At 35.7% G+C, this 15,872-nt stretch overlaps 3 protein-coding genes across 7 annotated transcripts; 2 read left to right on the top strand and 1 right to left on the bottom strand.

The window, feature by feature from the left end:
* The first annotated feature begins 1,198 nt into the window (after positions 1–1,198).
* On the top strand, positions 1,199–6,225 carry LOC120008038 (bifunctional aspartokinase/homoserine dehydrogenase). Of its 3 annotated transcripts, none has more exons than XM_038858553.1 (12): positions 1,199–1,415; positions 2,031–2,181; positions 2,273–2,350; positions 2,492–2,607; positions 2,947–3,000; positions 3,113–3,200; positions 3,309–3,401; positions 3,573–3,613; positions 4,258–4,311; positions 4,475–4,638; positions 5,352–5,487; positions 5,817–5,950. In XM_038858553.1, exons 1-11 carry the CDS (start codon positions 1,212–1,214, stop codon positions 5,473–5,475), a joined length of 1,167 nt encoding a protein of 388 aa, XP_038714481.1. In that variant the 5' UTR covers positions 1,199–1,211; the 3' UTR covers positions 5,476–5,487; positions 5,817–5,950. The 3 variants fall into 3 exon arrangements, with proteins under 3 accessions (XP_038714481.1, XP_038714488.1, XP_038714474.1); XM_038858560.1 differs by having other exon boundaries at positions 5,352–5,496; positions 5,817–5,926; XM_038858546.1 differs by having other exon boundaries at positions 1,201–1,415; positions 5,352–5,421; positions 5,817–6,225.
* Positions 6,226–6,833: 608 nt separating this feature from the next.
* LOC120015828 ((+)-neomenthol dehydrogenase-like) lies at positions 6,834–10,067 on the bottom strand. 2 transcript variants are annotated; one of them, XM_038868350.1, is made up of 6 exons: positions 10,022–10,067; positions 8,988–9,080; positions 8,647–8,890; positions 7,859–7,936; positions 7,589–7,774; positions 6,834–7,311 (listed from the first exon to the last, which is right to left on the bottom strand). In XM_038868350.1, the coding sequence occupies exons 2-6, from the start codon at positions 9,017–9,019 to the stop codon at positions 6,934–6,936; spliced, it is 918 nt and encodes a 305-aa protein (XP_038724278.1). In that variant the 5' UTR covers positions 9,020–9,080; positions 10,022–10,067; the 3' UTR covers positions 6,834–6,933. The 2 variants fall into 2 exon arrangements, with proteins under 2 accessions (XP_038724278.1, XP_038724277.1); XM_038868349.1 differs by lacking the exon at positions 10,022–10,067 and adding an exon at positions 9,168–9,193.
* Positions 10,068–12,037: 1,970 nt separating this feature from the next.
* On the top strand, positions 12,038–15,615 carry LOC119979938 (protein FAR-RED IMPAIRED RESPONSE 1-like). Of its 2 annotated transcripts, XM_038822559.1 has the most exons (6): positions 12,038–12,287; positions 12,336–12,370; positions 12,810–13,093; positions 13,214–14,221; positions 14,450–15,351; positions 15,449–15,615. In XM_038822559.1, exons 2-6 carry the CDS (start codon positions 12,357–12,359, stop codon positions 15,470–15,472), a joined length of 2,232 nt encoding a protein of 743 aa, XP_038678487.1. In that variant the 5' UTR covers positions 12,038–12,287; positions 12,336–12,356; the 3' UTR covers positions 15,473–15,615. The 2 variants fall into 2 exon arrangements, with proteins under 2 accessions (XP_038678487.1, XP_038678496.1); XM_038822568.1 differs by lacking the exon at positions 12,810–13,093.
* The last annotated feature ends 257 nt before the right edge of the window (positions 15,616–15,872 follow it).

Genomic DNA, 15,872 nt, shown 5'->3' on the forward strand with positions numbered 1-15,872 from the left:
CGTCCCCAAATTTTACAGTTACTTTTTTCTTTTCAGTTATTAATCTATTATGCCGTCTTAAATAAGTTCGCTTAAAGAAAAAATAGAAAATTGGGCGGCCGTGATCGAGCGCCTTTATTTTAAACTGACCGCCCCAATAAATGTAAAATATGATATCTATTTCTGTAAAAATTAATATTACCAAGGGCAATGCTACAGAATCTCACCCCTATTTTACTACAATCTGTGAATAGTCATTAATTATGAATAAGAATTTATTTAACATCAAATACTCCTCGTAGAATTTAGAGTAAAATGAGTGACATGTGTAATAATCATTGATTATAATTTTATTAATATACATGTAGGATCCAGTTAAAATTTAATACTCCACATAATTTGAAAGTAAAATGAGAGTTATAAATCGGAGGTTTCAAGTATGTCTTTATTACTAGTATATGTTGTTTTTTACAAAGTCCAATTCATGTTATTATAAACCTATGCATATTTGTTTACTTAGCACGAATGTGTTTGTACGATGGATCCGCATTCATTGTCATTTGAAATTTGAATGCATCCGATAACCATTCCAAATTTTAAAAATAAAAATTACTAATCGACGCTTCTAGGTAAAGATAAAGAAGTGATAATCGACGCTTCTAGGTAAAGATAAAGAAGTGATCCGAATTTGAGGGAGGAAGGAAGGAAGGAAAAAAGAGCGTAGGGTTGTGTGCCACAAACTACACGTCAGACAAAATCATGGAAAATTCATATGTGTGTTCATTGCCTCTTGAGAGGATTGAATCTTTGTAAAAAAAAAAGAAGCATAAATAACATACACTTTACTACCAACTAACACTCAACACAAGTGTGATTTACGAGTTATTCTACGAGTCTAGATTTATTCAGCATATACTTGAAGAATAGTGATTGCGGTTTAATGTCAACAAAAACCATGAAACCATCTATTTTTGTCATCTAAAAAAGTAAATATGCAACCATTAGTTTTCGAATAAATATTACTCCACAAAATTGCCAAAAAAAAAACCCTTACATAAAAATAAAAATAAAAACAAAAACCAAGGTGGTGTGCAAAAGAGTTGGATGGGTCATGGGACCCGGCATGACGCTAAAATCACAAAAGTTACTTCCGTTTTGTACGTTACGGCTTTACGTTGGGTATTGGATATCCATATACGTGACCCGGTTACCTGTCTCGGATCCAAATCAGCATGACACCACTGATCTCTTCCGCCGCACAGCCTCGCGAAAACCCAAAGCCTGAAGAGCAGAAATTGGAGGAATCAACAGTCTCTCTAAAGTCTAAACCCAATCTCACCATGAAGAGTATACCTCTACTTCTGATGGGCTGTGGTGGTGTTGGGCGCAAGCTCCTCGAACACATTGTCTCTTGCAGATCCCTTCACGCCAAGCAGGTTACATTTCAAGTCTCACAACATACTTTTATCAACTTTGTTTCTGGGAACTAGTTTCAGATTGAACTCCCTCCAGGCTTCAACCCTAAAGGGTTCGCTTTGTTATAGAGGGAATTAAATAGGATCGCAAGTAACTGGGTTTATTTTTCTTTGTTGATTTCTATTTGTTTAAGTAGCAATACAACCATGTGAGCCAAATGTAATAATTGAGCATCCCAGTAACCTCAAGTTTATGCATTCTCCATTTGATGTGCGTATTAGGATCAACAGGCATGAGTAATTGCTAGATAGAGATTTAGCTCCATCTCCCATTATCCCATTGTCTAGCCAGTTATTTATTTATTAATTTTTTTTTTGCATTTGATCATTTCAGCTACTAGATGAAGTTGTCTAAATGCTTTTGCTAATATCATGATCTGATTTAAGCTTAATGAGCTATAATTTAGCTTTTCAATGGTACAGCCAACCTTACATCGGCATGTCTAGAGCATATGTCCAGGCAGACATGTAACATGATACAGATACATGTATCATTATCTCACATTAGATTATGTTGGTGGATATTCCCATGTGCGGTTTGTTACATGTATTCAATATGCTATACTTGTGGGGCAGGGACTCCACCTTCGAGTTGTAGGAGTGTGTGACAGTAAATCATTGGTTGTTGCGCCGGATATGCTTACAATGGAGCTAAATGATAATTTTTTATCAGAAGTTTGTCGGGTCAAGTTGGATGGTTCATCTCTATCGACGGCTGATCAATTTGGTAATTCTTTACAACCTTGTTATGGTAGCGTGGATTTATTTAAGTTTAGTAAATTTCTTATGTTTATTTGTTGTTGTTCTTTTCTATGTAGGAGAGTGCAGAGTATTTACTAAACCGGGGTTAACAGAGAAACTTATAGGTGTTGCATCTCTTTTGGGTAAATCAACAGGTTTGTGCCTTCTTCTAAGAGCCAAAATGCCGCAAAATTTAACACGATGAACTTATAGAAAACATCGGAGTAATTCTTCAACTATGAGAATCTTGTAGTTGTCACCGTAGAATGTGACCTTATTTGTCATTGTTGCAACAGGTCTAGCCTTTGTGGATTGTTCTGCTAGTTCTGATACTATTGGAATGCTAACCCAAGTAGTCAATTTGGGTTGTTGCATAGTCCTGGCCAATAAGAAGCCTCTTACAGCAACAATGGTAAAAGTTATAGTATATATATGTTCTTGTAGGAAAATAATGTTTATTAGTTCCCAAGGGAAGCCAGCACTTGCATGATTATTCCTTGCTCCATGAAACACCTGATCTAACATTTGCTAATTCAACTGGGTCCATTTGAAATGAAAATTATGCATTCTTTTTGCTGCTGAAAGCCTTGAAATTGGTGATATTCCATGGAATTGACATTGTAACTCTGTAATTTTGGTGGTGGGTCCAATTTATTTCTGAGGTCCCACTCAAAATGATAAAATTCATGCTTTAAATATTGTATGAGGTTATACATGAAAAATGAGAATTCTCTGGTGCTATACACTGCAGGATGATTATGACAAATTGGTAGCACATCCTCGTTGCTTGCGGCATGAATCAACTGTAAGTGAAGTTCTTTTCAGGGCTGCCATTTACCAGGTTGTCTTACTAAAAAACTCCACAATAGTCGAAGGTTGTAAGCAAAGTCAACTTATTTTATATTTACTTCATGTAGGTTGGTGCTGGCCTACCAGTTATAGCATCCTTAAATCGCATACTTTCGTCCGGAGATCCAGTGCATCGTATTATTGGGAGTTTAAGTGGTACTATTTTTATCTTGGAACTTTACTATCTTTCTCTTATTCTATTTCAACAACATTTCTATGCTTTTTTGTTCTAATTTTTGTATCACGTGGAAATATTTGTAACAGGTACATTGGGATATGTGATGAGTGAACTTGAAGATGGTAAACCGTTGAGCCAGGTTGTTAATGCTGCGAAAAGCTTGGGATACACCGAACCAGGTTGTTATAATTTGCATTATAAGTTCTGTTTTGGGTCATTCTAGCAATTGTACTTTTTCTGGGACTGAAATTAAATTAGTTTGTTGAAACTTCTAATAGGTAAAGTGGTGTTGTGGAGCTGCGTTCATTTAATGTTGGTACTGGTTCTTAACTTACATATTATTTTTGCAGATCCACGCGATGACCTCAGTGGGATGGATGTTGCCAGGAAGGTCTGTATCACTTGCTTAATTTCCATGTCAAATTGAACATAAATTGTTTTGTTTAATCAGGTTTCTAGTTAGCGACTTAGCGATCATTACTAAATGTTTGCCATCATTACTAACCAAATATATTTCAAGAAAAAAAGAAAAAAGACAAGCTGAATTGTATGCCATCTGTTGGGTCATTTTTGATATGAATATTTACGTTGGTGTTCCCTTTGTTGATTTTTATTAATCATGATTTTGATGATTCTTTGATCAAGTCTTCAGCATGTTATATGATTATTGAGCTAGTTTATCTATTTGATCTAAAGAAACTGTTTAATTCATACAACAATATGCCATCTTTGAATCCATATTGTGGTTAGCAGCATATGGAATCCCTTAAAAACCTTTGCTATGGTCTGTGTAGGCCAGGTCATATGGATTGGAGTTTCTGAATGATGGTATTCTTGATCTGTAAATTGATTTTAGCTTTGACTTAGTCATTTGGCAGTTGGATGCACAACTTTGAGTAAAGGTGGATAACTATATTCACCACCATTCATGCTGACATTTCATTGATGAGAATATATGATATGATGCTGACATAGCTAAACATGAATTATAAATTATTATTACCCATTGAACTTGTTCTTTGTGGATTTAAACAGGCTTTGATTCTTGCTCGGCTTCTTGGCAATCGGATTAATTTGGATGACATTAAGGTTAGTGCCAAATTGATCTTTTTGCTCTCGTTTTTGGCTTAGTGATTGTTTTGAAGTGTTACAAAAAATGTTTAACAACCCTGAATCTCTTCTTCTGCATTAACAAGCTATTCATTCAACTCTCTCTGTTTTCTGTAATTGTCATCTCTGTTCTGTTTTATAGATTGAGAGCTTGTACCCTGAAGATATGGGTCCCAATGTAAAGTCAGTTGAAGACTTTTTGAGCAGTGGACTTGTATCACTTGATAATGATATCCAAGAGAGAGTTAATAAGGCTTCTTTGAATGGCAATGTCCTTCGCTATGTCTGTGTGATAGAGGGCTCAAGGTATTCATATGATGTCTTATCAATAATTCGGCTATGCTGAATTCTGAATTTTTAATTGTCATGGGTGAATGAAATACAATGATGCTTACTTTTCTTTTCTACAAAAATATTCTGAACGAAGAAAAAGAGATGTTCAAAATAAAATAAACATACTGTGCTTCCAGTATGCTAAATGGTTCGCATAGGTATTACGCTCCATGAGCCTGCTCAATGTAAAAATGATATGCATTTTGTTCCGGGTCATACCACTTTCAACAGCTATGGTAAATTCGCCAGCCAAGTTATATTGTGGTTATATTGAGTATAATTTTGTGTGTCCAAGATACTGAAAGAATATTATAAAGTAGTGTAGCGGTGCCTCTATCATGCTATCATGCAGAATGTTCATTGTGCCTTTCTATCGCATCCGTAAAAAGTTTTTGGTAGGGCAGGATCTTTCTGATTATGATGACCTTAATTAACAGAAATTTCTATTGTTGCGAAATTGAACTATTTTGACAATGATGGTTGTGATAGCAATAGGTCGTTTATTGGTCTTTAGTTTAATTTATCACCTGTATGTAATTGAAAGAACGAAGTTCGTAAACAGAAATTGTCCCTGATTTTGTAAATGCATGTGCATTTCTGCCTCTGCCATACCGACTTACATTGATTTTTAGTAACAATTTATTAACTTTTTTCTATCATAATTTTCATGTTTGATTACTTGGCAGGTGTGAAGTTGGTATTCAAGAGCTTCCTAAGAATTCTCCATTGGGAAGATTAAGAGGAAGTGACAATGTGGTAAATTGTTTTTCTCAATACCTTCAGGAACATGATAACTTCCTTGGAGCATGAATGCTGATATAGGTTCACAAAGTTCTGTTTTCTCGCTTTTTCCTTCCTTACAATCTTTCCTAATTTCACTTAAACAACGACGTTGAGGGAAGAATTGGGGATATCATCCAGCTCAAGAGAAAGTGTGCATATGATTTTTACGAATTTAGGTCTGAATTTGCTTTTATGGCAACTTGAATACTTGATGGCTTGGTTTTTCATCAAACAGTGATCATAATGATTTATGATGCTGCTCCATTTTAATGAGTCCACCTGCAATCTTAAGTTGCTTCTGGCTACTATAACAGTATGGTCACTTATATACGCATACATGTGACTGTTTTCTTCTGTTATTATCACAGCTGGAGATATACAGCCGGTGTTATAATGAACGACCTTTGGTTATTCAAGGTGCTGGAGCTGGCAATGATACCACAGCAGCTGGTGTTCTTGCTGATATCCTTGATATTCAAGATTTATTTCCGTGACAGAAAATGGGAGACTGTACGACCAACGATTTAGAAGTTGAATCTCTCTACTTCAACAGCCAGCATATACAGAAAGTCTCAACCAAAAAGTCTCAGAAAGTCTTATACTTCGCGTAAAAAATTGTGCAATGCACCCTCTTGTTGAGCGTGTCAGCCTTTAGTGTGCCAAAGGCTGGAGAGAACTTGAAGTTTGGACATGAAAAACCTTGCGGAGATAATAATATGTACCGAAAACTTTGATAAAACCTTGTGGAAATAAAGAGTTGGCATTTAGTTTTGAGTCTGTGCCAACTATGATCCTTTTACCTTTAGGTTGCTTTCCAGAGTGAAATTAACCAATTCCAACATTTTGACTTTCTTCTTCATGAGCCGTTCAAATTTGTGCAAATTGAAGTAAAAGATGACTGTTGGGATTGGTATGCAACTATGGCATTTGCCTGACCGGTAAAAGTTTTTTGTCATACTCTGTATTTTCTCTGTTACTTACACATTTATGTCATTTCAACCAATTAAATATCGCATTACTTTCTGTCTGGCCAGAGACATCAAGCTTTTATACATTTTGGCTTTGTTTGGTGGGACGGTCCAGTGGTATCGCTGGCAAAAAAAAAGCTCTAATTAGAGATTCTGGACAGTTAAGCAATCAGTTTGTTTTGTTGGATAGTTAAGCAATCCAACATATATATATATATATATTAATTTTAATTTTTTCTTTTATGTTGTTTTATTATATTAGATTATAATTAATTTGAAATTTTTTAATACAAAAAATAATTTTAATAATAAATATAATATAATTTTCACAGCTTATGAGCTATCATCATCTAAAAATTTCAACAAACATTTTACAGCTTTTATTATGATTGTTTTTGCACAACTTTTAAGCTAGTATTGAAAATCATAACCGCTCTATCAAACAGAGCCTTTATTTGGTGAATAACTCAATAACATGGTAGTTTGATCAAAGTAGCAGCCAATGAGAATGGTTAGCTCAAAATGCAGCCAACTCAGTTTGATCAAAGTAGCAGCCTGTAGGACCATCATCAGGTAAAAGAGCACACTTGACTGGACCTCTAGCCCCCTCTTCCACTGGCTGTATCCCCGTATGCCAATTCAGATCAGTATCGATATAGCCAGGATGAACACAGTTTATGCGCATATTGGGGTACTTCTTGGCAATAATTCTAGTGTAGGCATTAAGGGTGGCCTTAGACATGGCATAAGCGGGCAGCATCATTGGCCATCCATTGGCTTCAAGTGCACCTTCTTTTAAATCATGCAAAAATTTCTGCAGGATCACATCCACTTTGTCCACACTCAGTGTCTCTATATCTCCAAGCTCTTGCCTTATTTTCTCGCTCGGAATTCTCTGCAAAATGATACTTTCATGAGGAAATTGATCGAAACAAGGACGCTGAGGCAACCGACGATAACAAAATCTTTTTGGTTTGTTTTCTATTTTCATTTTCCAGAAACGGAAAACAGAAAACATATATTTTTCGCTTCCTGTTTCCAAGTGCTTTTAGTTACTTTTCTATTTTCAGTATTTTCTAAAACGGACAACCAAACACATTTTCAGGAACTTTTTTTTTAAGAAAATGAAAACAAAAAACACATGGAAAACAAGTTGTTGAGGCTGTGCTTACCCATAATTCACCCCTAAGAGAGGAGACATTGACTATTCTTGCCCCAGAAGGGGAAAGCTGCAGTAGTGGAAGAAGTTCTTCTGTTAATCTTTTGACACCATAGTAATTAGTATTCAAGCATATTTGTGCTGCTTGATAAGTTTGTTTCATCACGTCTTGAACCACATTGGTTGCCTTCCCTGAGAGCTGCATTGATCAAAGAATTGGTTTTGGGATTTTCAGTCTACATTTTTCAATAAACAAGGATGATCATATAAGGTCAAGACTTACCCAAGATACAGGATCAATGTTCAAGGCCCTTAAGCCATGTTCATCCACTACAACTCCAGAGGCTGCAGCATTATTAACCTGCATAAATCATGGTAGCAATTCACTGCAAGTCGCAAAGCGGGTACTGAGAGGAATCTATTTTCCTTGAATGAATTACAGTCATTTATTACAATTATAGCTTTTTCTTTTGGCTTTCCCTTCTTTTGCTACATTTGCTATGTTTCTTCTGGTTGTTAAGAGATTATGCACACAAGTTGTTTGTGAAAAGGTCTAGCTCCACATGTCCATGTAAAATTTACTAGATGACTAGATGAATTGGTATAATCATCCGACTATCCACATAAATTTGTTAAAGTTAATAAACATTCTTGGTCTGATGCATCAAATCAGCAACTGAAGCATCAGAGAGTCCATGAAAACAATCTCAGAACAGCAGATAATAATGAAACAATCAAATTGACCCAGATGAAGATAATGTCAGAAATCACACCCCAAACAATCAACTATATTGTCCGTGTTAGGTTTTCAATTCCCGTGAATACATCGGATTACTTTCACAGGTTTGTTTCTCCCGAACTCAACAAGTGGGCTAAGCCCAACTCATTAAGCTGGGAAAATACTTAATTGTTTAAAGATGTGCTTGTCCTAATAAAAAAGAAAGAATCTTAGAATCCTCACATCTTTCCGACATGAGATCTTTTAACAGATTAGAAAATCTCATGGACCGTGTCTAGCAAATGAAGCTTGATGTGGGTAGATCTAGATATCTAATAGCAAGCAGATCATACCAGGATGTCAAGTCTTCCATATCTGTCTTGTATAAACTTGGCCAAGAACTGGATACTAAGTGGATCCAACACATCAAGCTGATGGAAAACCACATCAGTGAAACCCATTTGGTGAAGCTTTGAAGTGGCATCCATTCCCCTGTTTTCATCTCTAGCTGTTAACACCACTTTCACCCCTGTTGATGCGAGCTGCCTCACTGTCTCAAGCCCAATACCCTTGTTTGCTCCTGTCACCACTGCATACCTACAAACACACCAAACCCCAATTGTAAAAGCCTAGACTAGCAATCCATAGCAAACCAGAGAAAGATACTGAAGAAAGAAGTGAAAGTATTGCTTACTTCTCTGCAACATCTTTTCCATTGGGTTCCATTTTCTGCACTAAACAGTTGTGATAGTGGATTCCCTGTTTTAGCTGCAACTTGACCCTGCAGCTGCGTCAACATTATATAAATCAAAAGTACAAAACAATGATTGAAAAGAAATCATTTTGGTTGCAATGGTAAAATTGATTGTGTAACTCTTTGTACATGCGAAGGTCACCATTTCAATCCCATGTTCAACAATTTCGACTTATTTTCCGTACTAAAAAAAAAGATAAGAACGATTGGCTGGCGTGACATAAAATCAGAAGTTATTTTAGTTCTGCTGATTTTTTATTCTAGTAAAGATGGATAGAGCATCTACTACAGGGTAAAAGCTATACTAATTCTAGTATATGCGTCCCTCTTATTAAGTTTATACTTTATATAAATGTCTTTTTGTCATTATATTAATATAACGACCAGACACAAGAAAATCAGTAGTCAAATTAAAGACAAAACTCATCAGGATCTCTATCCTTGTTGAGCCTCCAACCCTTAACCATCATGGCTGGGTTCAAAATATGCACACATTCCAACTTCAAATATGAGTTCAAAAAAGCTTACCCTATTTTTTTGATTACTATTTCAAATGAAATATTCCATCAAAACTGTTAGAAAAAACCAGCTCAAACACTACTGGCCAATATTATCCACTTTAAGTTAAAGATCCTCGTGATTTTGTTATTCTTAGATTGTTGCCATTGGTTCTTAGGCCAAGAAAACCAGGGACTGGATGCCACTCGGTTGGATTATGTCAATCCAATGTCGGATAAAGTCTTCAACACTTTCTTCTACTTGTGGGTTAGGTTATACCAAACCCAACAAGCGAACACGAGTCTTCGCTCTAATACTATGTTAGAAAATTCATCCAAGACACCATAGACCAATATTGTCCGTTTTGGGCCTAAAACCCCTACAAACATAATAATACATTATATGGATATAACAACAATGTAAAACCACACACATACATAATAGATTATATAGATATATATAACTCGCACACTTACAAGACACGGGTTTGATGGAGAATGATTCTTCTTGAAGCTATATATAGCACATCGATCCAACAAGAAATACAGAACCAGTGAATGTTTTGAACGAATATGAAGAAGATGAAGCTGATTCACTCTCAGTTCCTCCCTCTATTTATACACACACAGACATTAAAACTTTTGTCGGAGAGGCGGCCGGGGGATATTGTCATGTTTGGACAGATTCGACCACCTCTCTTGGCAACTCCAACAAGATAATCAAAGATCTTCCAAGAATATGCCGCACCCCACAGCTTGCTTAGTTTTTCTTTTCTTTATTAATTAATTATTTATTTGGTTTTTCATTATTTTTTTTAGATTTCTATGCAATCTTATAAGCTGGATATATATTTTTCTAGTAAAACACCCTATATAAATCTGGATTTGTCATAATCTTATATAAGTTCGATAGAAATATAGAATCATCCAAATAATTAACTGTAACCAATTTGGCTGCATGTATTTGGTGAAGAAGATGGAGCAGGTTCTCACTCTCTGTTCCTCCCTATACGCACACATACAAAGAGACATTAAAACTTACGTTGGAGAGGCCGCGGATTGTTGTTATGTTTGGACAGATGCGACCACATCTCTTGGGAACTACAAACATATTCACATTAATTGAAGATCCTCCAAGAATATGCCTCATCACAGTTTGAGTATTGATAACGGATGCCCTAAAGACACTTGTTAAGAATTGACTACAAATTTATCGCAGTATATCCTCATGGCTCTTTGCCTTCCCCAAGAGTCCATCCCAATAACGCTCTCGCGGAAGCACACTTAACTACAAAGTTTTATAGGATTTTCTATTCTAAGAAAACGCATTGCTAATGATTAGGAACTGAAATTATCTATATATATATATATGTTAACAATTTGTCATAATCTCATCTAAGTGGGGAGAGAACCATCCAAATTAACGGTCACCAATTTTTCTGCATGATTTTGGTATTATCTTCGAAAATTAATTAAAAATGGTTTTAACAGTTTTTATGTTTGCCTGTAGAATTAATGATTAAAAAAACATAAACAGGAAAAAGCCAATTTACAGTATACTTGGACGATATTGGAGATTATTTCGAAACCGAAATTGGGTTCTGCATGGTTCGAGACTCCGAGGACGGAACTTCTAACCTTTACGATATGGCCCACATTTCTTATGTGCTCCAGTTGGAGTTGCCATGAAAAGGCCCAGTCATGATTGCTGTGGCCCAAATTAGTATCCTATCCAACCAATAATTTATCGTGGACTTGACAATATCATTTTGACAGATTCATAAGCCCAAGCCCAAGAAGCCCATTAAAATGAGTGGAGAGAATCTCATGCAGATTTCTCAATTTTCTTTAAGGGTATCGGTAACGGATGCTCTAAGGATACTTATTAATGATTGTCTATAGTATATCACAGAAAGTATGTCATGTGTGCCTAATTTTTCTTAATGGCTCAATGATCAATGAATGAGTTGGTCGCAGTCTAGTCTTGGAAGAGATTGAAGGGATATGATAACAAATAAAGGCGAAATACATGGAATCAATCCAACTCCTATGAATTTATGATAAAACAAAAAGGTTATAGTTTAGGTGTGTTTCTTAAACACCTCTTTGTAAATGGCATGAAGGAAGGCCATTTCAACCTCCAACTCCCCCCCAAGAAAGAAAAACATGGCAACTATGCACCGCACTTGAACTAAAACATGTGGACAACATTCTAGTGAGTCCCTCTTCTTCCTCCTCCTCCTCTTTTACTGGCGTGACCAACTTAATTTTTTCTTCTTCCCAAAACAACTAGCATGACATAATTAAAGTAGTGTTCCACAACTTTGACCAACAATATATGCCGAAATTAATGGAATGAAGTGAGAGGTGAATGAAACTGTGTGAATGACATCCAGGCTTTCACATGACAAGCTTGAAAATGTAAGATTGAGGAAAAATATTATCGAAAATGATATAGGGCCCAAAATCTGGTGACCCAAAGTAGCCCAACTACATGTGGCGCTGATGTGGCAATGCCATGTCATTTGACAGGTTGGATGTTTGGTAAATTTCAAAATTTGTCTATTAGTAGCTTTAGGGGTAGAGAGTCGAGAACCGTATACGAGTCACGTCAAGAAAGGTTTTGAAATAAGAAGCTGGGTTTCGAAGCAACTTTCTTCTGCTAGTCTTCAAAGCGAAGTTCAACTTTTGAAAGCGAAGCGAAGTTCGAAGCAAATTTCTTCTGCTAGTGTTCGAAGCGAAGTTCTCTTAGTACCGCATTGAAGATTATCAGCTAGTGTTCGAAGCGAAGTTAAACTTAAGAGTTTTTTTGATGGCTTCAAATGGGTAAATACACTCTCTCTACTTTTATGGTTTATGCGATTGCTTTTTCTGTTGTTGAGTTGTTATGGGTTTCGTATCTGGATAATGGAGTTATATCATGAGTACAGAGACGATTAGTTCATGAGTATAGAAGGGTATCAATGGTATAATGGATAGTTCATGATTGTCAACGTTATTCAATAGTAAAAACTAATAGATAACTGAAAAACACTTGTATTATGGAACAAAAACAAAGGGAATTATGCCATTCAATCGTTATTCCATTAATTTTTCCTTAGATCACATGGCGAAAACAAATGGAATTATGCACCTCAATCGTTATTCCATTGTTAAAACTAGTGGATAACTGAATATCAACTGTATTATTTGGCACTTATATGATATTTCATTGAAAATATAAGTGGAATACATAATTAATGGATATTTTCATTTGATTTCTCAGTAATGAAATGGTGGATAATGAATGTTATGCGTTGGGTGATATTGAAGTTACTAATGTCATCAACTACCAAAGCCCTGAGGTGGTTGGCAATCATTTGGATACTATGGGAGTTGATTTTAAAGATATTGTTCCTGCGTCTGGAATGAAATTTGAAAGTGAGACAGAAATGTTTGATTTATACAAGAAATATGGTGAACTTAATGGATTTCCTGTGAAACGAAGAACATCAAATAAGGACAAAGATGGAATGTGCAAGTATGTTACATTTACCTGTGGGAGATCAGGTGAGTGCTTGTTCAAACGTGTATATCTTCCATTGATTTATATAAATGGAATATCATATTTCATTGTTTAAAAGTGATTATATTCGTTGCATTATCTGATATTTACATGTCAAATATTAGGTAAGTTAATTAGTCGGTCCAAGAATGTTATAAGTCATCGTCCGACTCAAAAGAATGGTTGCAAAGCTAGGTTAAGAGCTCGAATATCAGCAGCAGAAGGGAAATGGGAGATAACTTCGTTTGAGGACCAACATAATCATGCATTGAGTCCAAACAAAGCAAGGTATTTTTTATGCAATAGGGAGATTAATCCACATGTGCAGAGACAGTTGGTTATAAATGATATTGCTGGGATTAGGCCTAACAAGAGCCACAGTGCACAAGTTATTGCAGCAGGAGGGCATGACAATTTACCCTTTTTGCAAAGGGATACTCGTAATCTTATTGCTAAAGTGAGGCGTATACGAATGGGTGAAGGCGATGCTAATGCAATACAGGGTTATTTTGCTAAGATGCAATCTAAGAATGAAGGTTTTTTTTCGTTGATAGATTGGGACGAGGAAGGAAGGTTAAAAAGTGTTTTTTGGGCTGATCCACGTAGTAGAGCTGCTTGTCGTGAATTTGGTGATATTGTTACATTTGATACTACATATTTGACAAATCGGTATGACATGCCATTTGCCCCATTTGTAGGTGTTAATCATCATGGTCAATCTATTCTTCTTGGGTGTGGTTTAGTTTCTAATGAAGACACAAACACATTTATATGGTTGTTTAGAACTTGGCTTACATGCATGTATGACGTAGCTCCACAAGGGATCATAACGGACCAAGACAGGGCCATGAAGAGTGCAATTGAAATTGTTTTTCCTCGTACCAGGCATAGGTGGTGTTTGTGGCATATCTTGAAGAAGGTGCCTGAGAAGCTTGGGTCTTTTAAGGAATACGTTCGCATAACTTATGCTATGGGGAATGCTATATTTGATTCTCAGAGTGTTGAACAGTTTGAATGTGGTTGGAAATTGATGGTTGAAAAGTTTCGGTTGGAAGACAATGTTTGGTTGTCATCTTTGTATGAGGACAGGGAAATGTGGGTCCCAATATATGTGAAGAAATTCTTTTGGGCAGGTATTACTGGACACTAAAGTTTTACCTTATTGTTATACTACCTCCATTTATTTTTATTAATGGAACAAATATATCCATTAGTTTTTTAAATGGATTATCTTTTGCCACAGTTTTTATACGCATTGGTTTGTTAGTTCCATTAGTATTAACAATGAAATATCCAATACCATTGATACAATTCAATGGATTAGGTTGTTTATCTTGTTATAACAAATATTTTTTCAACAGGTATGTCAACAACTCAGAGGAGTGAGAGTATTAATGCATTTTTTGATGGTTATGTCCACTCTAAGACAACTCTTAAGCAGTTTGTGGAGCAATACAACAACGCATTGAGGGACAAGGTTGAGAAGGAAAGTCTTGCTGATTTTAATTCATTGCACAAGCAGCTACAATTGGTAACTTCATTTGAAATGGAAAAACAGATTCAGAAATTATACACTGAATCGAAATTCAAGGAGTTTCAAAGTGAGTTATGTGGGATGATGTACTGTGGGATCTTGGATGTTGAGAATATTGGTGATTCGAAGGTCTTTAATGTGGAAGAAGATATTGCATTTGGTGAGAACTGCAGGAAAAAAGTGGTTTTTAAGGTTTTATTTGTTGAAGGAACATTGTCAGTGAAGTGTACATGCTACAGGTATGAATTTAGAGGAATATTATGCAGGCATGTAATAATTGTGTTCATTCGTAGTGGTCAATATTTGGTTCCAGATAATTACATATTTACTCGGTGGAGGAAAGATGTGAGGAGATGTCATTCTCGAGTCAAAATCAATTACGAGGGATGGATTGTGACAACTGAGCAGCTTCGATATGATGAGTTATGTAACTTGTTCACCATTGTCGCAGACATGGCTTCTTTAAGTGAAATCAAGTACAAGTCAGTAAAAAAATGGATTCAAGATGAAGCAAAGACAATGGCACCCACAACAGGTAATTGTTTGTTACCGGGTAGAACCCCAAACGATCCGATAATCCAAAGAACAAAGGGACGTCCTCGTAGTGTGAGGAAGGAAAAGATTTTCAAGAGAAAACGGGTCGGACGAGCACAACCTGAGGCGAGTACAGCACAACATGAGGCGAGTACATCAACGACAACTCAAATATTAGGGATTGAAGAGATAATGGTACAAATATGTATTTCTCACATGTGCAAACTGCATCATTGCATTTGTTATGCCATAAGTCATTATGAATGCTGATTTATTTCATTTTTTATTGCAGGAATCAAGTCAATTCAGGTCATGATTTTTGAAAGAAGAAGGAGTTCATTTTAAAAATGTAGAACATTTATCAACTTATCCATTTCACTTTTATTTGTATGAATTATGTTGTTTAAGACTATTGTGAAGTTAAGATTCTGTTATGTAATTTTTATGATTTAACGAGTATTAACTTATTCAACTGATTTTTTCAGTATTTGAGACAACAATCCATTGTTTTTTAAACAATGGATTTAGTACAAAATAATAATTAGATCCCATGGCAAAAACAAATGGAATTATGCCATTCAACCTATTTTTTCAGTATTTGTGATAACAATCCATTGTTTTTTAAACAATGGATTTAGTACAAAATAATAATCAGATCACATGGCAAAAACAAATGGAACTATGCCATTCAACTGATTTTTTCAGTATTTTGAGAT

This window comes from Tripterygium wilfordii, chromosome 2 (genome assembly GCF_013401445.1).
Source record: "Tripterygium wilfordii isolate XIE 37 chromosome 2, ASM1340144v1, whole genome shotgun sequence".
NCBI classification, from domain to species: domain Eukaryota; kingdom Viridiplantae; phylum Streptophyta; class Magnoliopsida; order Celastrales; family Celastraceae; genus Tripterygium; species Tripterygium wilfordii.

What these genes read in the sequence shown, in the direction of transcription:
- LOC120008038 (XM_038858546.1), top strand. Translation starts at nt 1,212, where the DNA reads ATGACACCACTGATCTCTTCCGCCGCACAGCCTCGCGAAAACCCAAAG. An exon ending in TCTTTTGGGTAAATCAACAG is followed by an intron (nt 2,351 to 2,491) that starts GTTTGTGCCTTC and finishes TTGTTGCAACAG; the next exon opens with GTCTAGCCTTTGTGGATTGT. An exon ending in CTTGGGATACACCGAACCAG is followed by an intron (nt 3,402 to 3,572) that starts GTTGTTATAATT and finishes TTATTTTTGCAG; the next exon opens with ATCCACGCGATGACCTCAGT.
- LOC120015828 (XM_038868349.1), bottom strand. An exon ending in ATGGAAGACTTGACATCCTG is followed by an intron (nt 7,937 to 8,646) that starts GTATGATCTGCT and finishes TGATTTATGCAG; the next exon opens with GTTAATAATGCTGCAGCCTC. An exon ending in CTCTTAGGGGTGAATTATGG is followed by an intron (nt 7,312 to 7,588) that starts GTAAGCACAGCC and finishes ATCATTTTGCAG; the next exon opens with AGAATTCCGAGCGAGAAAAT.
- LOC119979938 (XM_038822559.1), top strand. An exon ending in ATTTACCTGTGGGAGATCAG is followed by an intron (nt 13,094 to 13,213) that starts GTGAGTGCTTGT and finishes GTCAAATATTAG; the next exon opens with GTAAGTTAATTAGTCGGTCC. An exon ending in TAGGGATTGAAGAGATAATG is followed by an intron (nt 15,352 to 15,448) that starts GTACAAATATGT and finishes TTTTTATTGCAG; the next exon opens with GAATCAAGTCAATTCAGGTC.